The following is an 8305-nucleotide window of genomic DNA, read 5'->3' on the forward strand; positions in this document are numbered from 1 at the left end:
TTTTTTTTTTTTTTTTTTTTTTTTTTTTTTTTAGTGTTAAGTTTTTTTTGTTTTTTTTAAAGAGAATTTTTTAATATTTATTTCTTAGTTTTCGGTGGACACAACATCTTTGTATGTGGTGCTGAGGATCGAACCCGGGCCGCACGCATGCCAGGCGAGCGCGCTACCACTTGAGCCACATCCCCAGCCCCTAGTGTTCAGTTTTTTTGAGTTCTTTGTATATCCTGGAGATTAATGCTTTGAGGCACTGGTGGTAAAGATTTTCTCCCCTTCTGTAGACTCTCTGTTCACATTCTTAATTGTTTCTTTTGCAGTGAAGAAACTTTTTAGTTTGATACGGTCCCATTTGTTGATTCTTGATTTTACTTCTTGCACTTTTGGAGTCTTATTGAAGATTAGTTTATTAGAACACTAATTGTCAATATCTAGTGCTTACTTGCTTTGGGGGAATAAATTAGAGTGCATGATAAAAATAAAATGTTTTAAAAATCCAAGTAAGTTTTAGATATCTAAAGTGTGTAATTTTAAAATATAGAGCTGATAAATCCTCTGTGATAAAGTTTAGGTGGCAAATTCAGAAAGGACTGTTTTTCAACCATTTTTCTTCAAATAACTTATTTCTTTATTCAGATAATTCACTCAATGATCTAAAACCATCTAATAATGATTCCCAGGAATATTTTTAATATTTCAGGTTTTTACAAGATATTATATTCCACTTCTCCCACTTAAAAAATCAAGCCTATACTTATATGTGCATGCCTTGCTTTTTTGACTTGAAAAATACTGGGCCTAGTAAATTGTTTATATTTTTATGGGAATGAAAATTCTTTTTGTCTAATTCCTATATAAAATGAACTTGCAACAAAACTAGTTAAACACCAAGAGGTACATCTAAAGCTGTCATGTTACTTCTGGGGACATTATTAAAGTGAGGGTCAGAAGACGTGACTGCTTTGTGTGCTGTCCTGTGAGGCACCTTGTCATTGAAGACCACTGTGTGTTTTCTTTCCAGTGATAAAAAATTGATTGCAGAAGGACCTGGGGAAACCATTCTGGTTGCAGAAGAGGAAGCTGCTCGAGTGGCCCTTAGAAAACTTTATGGATTCACAGAAAACAGAAGGCCCTGGGACTACTCCAAACCCAAAGAGAACTTAAGAGCAGAGAAGACCAGCTCTGCCAGCTAGCCAGCCGGCAAAACCATGGGGAAAATGTCAGAGATGTTCCCAGCTAAACATTAAGATTATAAAGACATAGATCTTCATATTGTGTTCCTAAAATTATATAAGCATTCAAGCAGGTCACAGGGATTTTGATTTTAATCTCTGTTTTCCAAGAAATTTTGGTTAAAGTCCTTGGTTTTATTGTTGTGTATAATTTGTACAGATAGGTATATTTTGTTCCCTTCTAGCTTTGAGTTATTATAATTTAAATATGTTTGGTGTGGAAACTCCGCTGTAATACCAATAAAAATGTTACTCTTTCAGTGTTACATTACAGTTTAATTTGATATATTTAGAAGTGTAGGAGGTTGATGTACTTTGCTTCTCTAATGTAAATTTAAGTAAGATGGTAATAGCTTAAAATTTCCAGAAATGCAAACTACAGATCATAACTAACTTGTATTTACATGATCTCTAGAGTCTAGGTCTAAAATTTTTTGTACTTCTAATATATTTCTATTGGGGGGATGTGGTACCAGGGATTAAACTCAGGGGCACTCGACCACCGAACCACATCCCCAGCCCTGTTTTGTATTTTCTTTAGAGATAGGTCTCACTGAGTTGCTTAGGGCCTCACTGTTGCTGAGGCTGGCTTTGAACTCATGATCCTCCTGTCCAGCCTCTAGAGCCGCTGGGATTATAAGTGTGTACAACCGCACCCAGCTCTAATGTATTTCTGACTCAGTTTCTATAAAGCAAGTAAATGGCAGATAAATTTTATACTTTTAAGAAGTTGCCTTTTCTAAGAAAATGAAACTCAAGCAGCTTTCAGTGTTGTTGCTAATGGGAAAATAAAATATAAAATAAATTGACGGGTTCAATTTAATATTCTGTAATTGTAACAATAGTTACTATATACCAAGCACTGTCCTAAGTATTTGAACACAGTTATTCAGTAGAGGGCAAATTTTAAGAGTGTCTTTCTGGTTCTTTAATCCTTTGTATTCAGTTCAGTAATCCTCCAACTGCAAATTCCCTTTGATTTCTTTTTACCATTTTAGCAATAGTAATAATTTTTAGATTAGGCTGCTGGTAATCACTCTCACAGTTTAACAAGAAAAGCAGGACTGGAATTGAGAACCATAAAAATGTTAAAACTCAGTGTTCTTTTGCCATGAACGCTTTCTATAGAGGAAGATGAAGGACCTTTAAAACTCCTTTTCTGGCATGTTGGTTGACCGTTTTCTTTTCAGTCTAAACAGGCTGCAGGCTGGAGGGCTGAAGCAGATCTAGGGAGAGGAGCTCATGGTCATGGGGGTTGTTAGGCTTCCTGACTTGTACCAGTCAGGGTCCTGGCAGGAAAGAGGAAGGCCGGCGTGTAGCACAGGACTGTTCCAGGGAACCTAGAAACTGATAATCCAGCGCTCTCGGGATGGCACATAAAGCAGTTGGCTCAGGCCTGCAAAGGCAAGGGCTGAGCCACCTGACAGGATTTGTCGCCTTCTAAAGAGGCAAACAAATCACAATGATTGGGCAAGGAGAGGGACTGGGAGAGTTAAAAGCCTGAAATTGGCCCAAACCAATTTCAAGCCCAAAAGCAAAGAAGCCATGAAAGTCTGCCTGCTGAAATAGCCAGAAAGAAAAAGAGCAGGAGGATCCATCTGAAGCAGCCTAGGAAAAAATCCAGCCCACACCCAACAACTTGCAGATGAGCACGACTTCCTTGGAGCTGCTGCAGAAGCACTGGTTCAGAAAAGCCTCCACAGGTCTGCCCTGTGGAAGTAAGACCAAGGACCCACGGCCAGGACCAAGTCGTCTGTGTTCTTGAAGCTGCAAAGAAGTGCTTCTCAAGCAAGCGATGCCGAGGTGGGAGATGCTCTGTTTTCAGCTCTGGGTTTATGTTGGGAGTAAGGAAGTCTTTCCACTCCAGAGCGTGACCGTGGGGGCAGCTGACTGAGTGGTCCTGCCCACAGCCCAGGCACAGCTCAACCCAGCTGAGAAGCAAATTCCCTTCCTGAGACTGGCTCGAAAAGTAGAACTTGAGTCATGTTTAAGAGGATTTACAGCTATCTCAGGTAGTTAAGTTACTATATATATACCAAGCACTGTCCTAAGTATTTGAACACAGTTATTCAGTAGAGGGCAAATTTTAAGAGTGTCTTTCTGGTTCTTTAATCCTTTCTGTTTCTATCCGGGGAAAATTGGAGGAGTATCTAGTTGGCTGGATCGATCGGTTTAAATAGAAATTCACCTTTTTTTTTGAGTGTTAACTCCAACTCCAATAATGAACACAAGGAGAAAGGACCAAACCCAGTAGTATAAGCATCACTTATGTTTGTCATCCCAAACAAGTAAATGTAACTTGATAGGTCTCTAATTGACACTGTGGGGAAAGACATAATAATGAAAGTTTCTGAAAAGCAAGAGACTGTAAGCCAGCATCTTCCATAGCTTCCTCATCCAGAGTATGTGAAGGGCCAGATCCTAGCTAGAATACTACTCTAAGGGTTTTTTTAGGTGGGTTTTTTGAAGTTTTTAGAGAATTTGTTTATTTGCAAACTCAGAAATCCCTTTCCCCTCTACTAGTAAGTGCAGAAAATGTAATCCCAAATTTCTCCAGCTCAGGGCAGTTTGCCTACAATGTTGGAAGGGTACTCTCCTTACCTTAGGTTTTCAAGGAAATCCTGATTTTTCTAGATTTCCATGTGGAACAAATCTAGCTTTAGTTCATAAAAGTATTTTGCAAGTAAAGAGATCCGTATCCCTTAATTTAAAAAAATAATTGTGATTTAACATATTACTAACCAAAATCTTTAAATTTAAGTTGTTCTTCCTTCCTCCCTTTCTCCCTCCCTCCATCCTTCCTTCCTCCCTCCCTCCCCCACTTCCTTCCCCCCTACCTTGCAAACCTTCCATGGATTGAAGCCAGGGGCACTTAACCACTAAGCCACATTCCCAACCTTTTTATTTTTTATTTTAAGATGGGTCTCACTAAGTTGCTGAGGCTCACTCTGAACTTGCATTCCTCCTGTCTCAGTGTCTCAGGCCACTGGGATTACAGGCATGAGCAACTGCACCCGATTGAACTGTACATTTTTAAATCACATATATGTAATGGGTTGGAATGTAGAAAAATTAACATACTGTTGCAGTTCCTTGTGAAATAGCTGGAAACTTGGAACCAATCTCTGGATAACTCTGTCCTATGAGAATAAACAGTGCAGAAGTTTGATGTGTGGGTAATAGGGGAATGGGTGCATGGGTGTCTTCATGTGGAATTGGTGTTCAAGTGCATCAGTGATCATTTTGAATACTGGTATTTGATCTGTGTTGTAAAGGCAATCAAAACCATAAGAAAGTTGTTGTGATATAAAAGTACTGATGCTTGAAGTTGGGTTGGCACCAGAGAAAGATATTAGTTGATCTACTTTGAAATGAGACCTCCTTTCCCACCTTTTCCTATTTTCTAGTTTGTTAAGCCCAAAGAATAAATTTACCCAAAAAGGTGCCTTAGTCAAAATTTAAAAAGTTTATTATCCATTGACTCAATTACATAAAGCCTGTTCTTCTTGATTTATGTAATATTTTATTTATGCCATATAGAATGGGGAATATTATTCTCTGATTATTTTATGTGGCCATGAGAAGGTGAATTAGGAATATTCTATGAATGGAACAAATTGGGGCTGCTCTTTGTGTTTGGAGTTATATTGATTTTGGCCACAAGGTGGTGCTCTAATCCAACAGGAGAGTTCAGGATGAACTGGTGCCTTGTTGGGGGAAACACTAAAACAAGATAGCATACATCTGCATATGGCACAGGAGTACAGTGCACCATAACTTTTTCAGGCCCCTAGAGCTCTACTCCTCTATATGAATATGCCTACGGGAGTTAGCCCACCTTCCTCCTCTCCTCAGGAGGCTGTAAGTTAGGAATTCACTACATGAACATTCATTTCTGATGCCATGATATGGATGTTTGGACTCTTTCTTCCAAGGTATTCTGAGAAAAGGGGAAATTGCAGGGCTGCTAAAGATAACATTTTTAATTTAAGACTTTTAAAATTTTTTTGGCCCCATATTGCTATTCCTTTCTCCCTATTTTCTTTTTATGAAGAGTAAGTGCACTACTGGGGGATCCTAGAGTCCATCTTGACACTTCTTAAAACCAGATGTATACAGACATTCTTGCCACCAAAAGGCCCTCTCATAACGTTCCCCACATGAGGAATGCCCACATGAGGTTGGATAGCTGTCGGAATGATGCCCCAGGTCTTTATTCTTAAGCTTTTTTATTTCCCTCAGTTGATCCCTGTATCATCTCTCCAGAACTCAAAAGGACCCTCAGCCATCTAAGACCTAGAGCTGTGGCTCTTGACTTCAGTTGTGCATCAGAGCACTTGAAATTCATGTTTCTCTCTGTAGAAGACCTAGAGTAACTGCTTGATTAAATCCTATCTTGCAAATTAAAACTGATTTTTCCAGGTGGAAATGCATGCAATTACACTATAATCACAAGTATATGTGCTGGAAAAACCGTAGAACTAGTAGTGTCTGTGATTCCTACTAATAAACACCTGTTCTTGTTCATTCATCTGACTGCCTGATAGTACTCACTCAGAACAAAAGACTGATGGGTTAAGAAATTTTTTTTTAGGAGATAAACAATTAAGAAACAGATATTAACTTATTCTCTTTCATTAAATTCTTATTTGATTATTCATAGAATATCTTTTTACCAGAGCTGACGTAAATTAAGTTTCAAAATGAACTACTGATTTATCCTAATCCAATCCTCCTCCTTCAGAAGAAATGAGTCATGAGGCCACTGCCAGCTAGAGAAGGATATTTCTAAGTCAGAGAGGATTTGTCAGACTCACTGATGATGCTTCCTTTACATATCGATGTCAGGACCTTTAAGCCATGTTTTAGTCAGTTTTTTCACTGCTGCGATTAAAAGACCCACCCAACAGAACAAACAATTATTTGAGGGCTCACAGTTTCAGAGATCTTAGTCCATAGAAGGCTGGCTCCATTCCTTGGGGCTTGGGGTGAGGAGGTGACGCCGAACATGGTGGAAGGGTGTGGCAGAAGGAAGCAGTTCACATGGTGATCAGAAAGCAAGGAGAGACTCCACTCTCCAGATACAAAATATATACCCCAAAGCCACGCCCCAATGCCCACCTCTTCCAGCCACACCCTACCACTTCAGTTATTACTCAATTAATCCCTATCAGGGGTTTAATTCACTGATTGAATTAAGACTTATAACCCAATCATTTCTCTTCTGATCCACCTTGTATTTTCTTATTCATGAGCACATCTAAATAATAACAACCAGCAATGTCAGTCAGGGCCTGCAGACACTTAACATAGATCTCAGACAAAATAATGAAAACTAGCAGATTAACTCATTGGATGTTCATGGGGCTCCCAACAGTCTGCCACTAGGACTTAGTTCTTGACCCTAGATATGACTAGGAAGGTCAGACACATATACTTTCTATGCTTCATTTACCCTTATATAAATGGGGTTATAAATTTCAGAAGGAGAAGCTTGGAGCACTAACAAAAAGTTCATTTCCATTGTGCTACTTAATATTCAATAATTTAATTTGTAAACACTAACCAACAATACATATGGTATGATAGTGATTTCTCATTTAGAAAATTTCTCAATGAAATTACATTTCTATCTCCTTTTCTTCCAGATTTGAGACAGGCACTAAAATGTGAAGTTCAAGAATCTCGAAAGAAATGGGGCTTTAAAGCCAGTGGTGCTTTTTACTCTTTGGCCTCTCAGTGGACTCTTGGTTGGTAGAGGACACAGCATTCCAGTCAATAGTCATAGGAGGCTGAGGACTCAGTTATCACCCACCAGCTTCCCCAGGCCTCGCAGCTCCCAACTGTCCCCACTGACCAGCACTAAGAAGGGGGCATTTACAACTCTGCTGGCTCAGAGTGAATTGCTTCAAAACCTCATGTCACATGTCTTGTTTGTCAGTTTTTCATTTTTCAGAAAAACAGAGTAAAGTGTACAAAGGACTCTCCCTTGTTCCTTTTTGTAGCGTTCCTTATGATTGGGATTTTTTCCAGGTCATCTATCATTATCTCCAAATTTAGTACAAAGATTTAAAAGGCCACCGAGACACAGACCTTCCAAGGTATTCGGGTCAGTGCTTGCTCTCCTTTCCCATTGTGTCTCAGGCAGAATTACAAGTACTCATCTTGTTAAGTGTCAGAAGAGTGACTTCCATGATGGTTGACTCTGTGTTTTCTATAGGTCCGCCATTTTGTTATTTTAGGAAAATTGCAGCCTGTCTCCTGCTCAAACTTGGTGTGGCATCTAATCTATATGATATGAATTGTTTTCTCAAACATGTCCACAGCACAAAAGAAAAAAAAATCATCTATCACAGGCCTGTGATTTTTGTGGCAGTCTCCATATCTCAAATTTATTCTAGTTTCCCTCAAGGAAAGGAGTTTTCAGAAATGTGATATTTCCAAAGTGAGACAAGTCCTGGAGCCTCTACTGAAGTATATCAAAAAGTAAAAGTTAATTTAAATATATAAAAAAATAGAGAGAAATTTTCCCCTTAGTCCACAGATTATAAACAATTTCCAAAAGCAAACCAGGCTCAGAATCTGGGTGTTGATTAGAAAGAAAAAGATGAGTAAGTAGGGATGGCCAAGCGAAGATGGAAGGATAGACAGTCCAGGAAACTTGATTATTATTTTTCCAAGTTCCATACATCATTCATGTTTGAAACTTTACTAATAATGAAAGAGGTACTCAGAAATAGGACCACATAATTCAAAGTTTAATGTGACCAGTATATTATAGATGGAAAGCAGCCCATCCATATCACATACCAGTGTTGCCCTGACTTATGCAAGAATTGCCAATTCTCTGGTCCTTTCTGGAATGAGCATTGTTGGGAGTCAGGAGCCCAGGGATCTTTGGCTGTGCAACCATTGGTACATTCTTTCTTGGACTCACATCCAGTTGGTCCTACTCCAAATACTTGAAACAGTGAGATACTTGCTGTGCCAGGATTCTCTCTCACTCCCAATTACTAAATTACACAGGGAAAGGACGTATTGATCTCTGCACCTTCTAGTACTTGGAACCTACCTGGTAG

At 39.0% G+C, this 8305-nt stretch overlaps 1 protein-coding gene across 1 annotated transcript in view; it reads left to right on the forward strand.

Annotated features, from left to right (window-relative positions):
• Nucleotides 1-1492, forward strand: part of Mrpl44 (mitochondrial ribosomal protein L44) — a 13543-nt gene extending 12051 nt beyond the window's left edge. The window contains exon 4 of the mRNA XM_015481459.2: nt 1016-1492. Coding sequence (XP_015336945.1) covers nt 1016-1187 — 172 coding nt within the window. The 3' untranslated portion in view covers nt 1188-1492. The remainder of the gene's footprint in view (nt 1-1015) is intronic.
• The last annotated feature ends 6813 nt before the right edge of the window (nt 1493-8305 follow it).

The sequence above is a fragment of the Marmota marmota genome, unplaced genomic scaffold (genome assembly GCF_001458135.2).
Source record: "Marmota marmota marmota unplaced genomic scaffold, marMar, whole genome shotgun sequence".
In the NCBI taxonomy this organism is placed as follows: domain Eukaryota; kingdom Metazoa; phylum Chordata; class Mammalia; order Rodentia; family Sciuridae; genus Marmota; species Marmota marmota.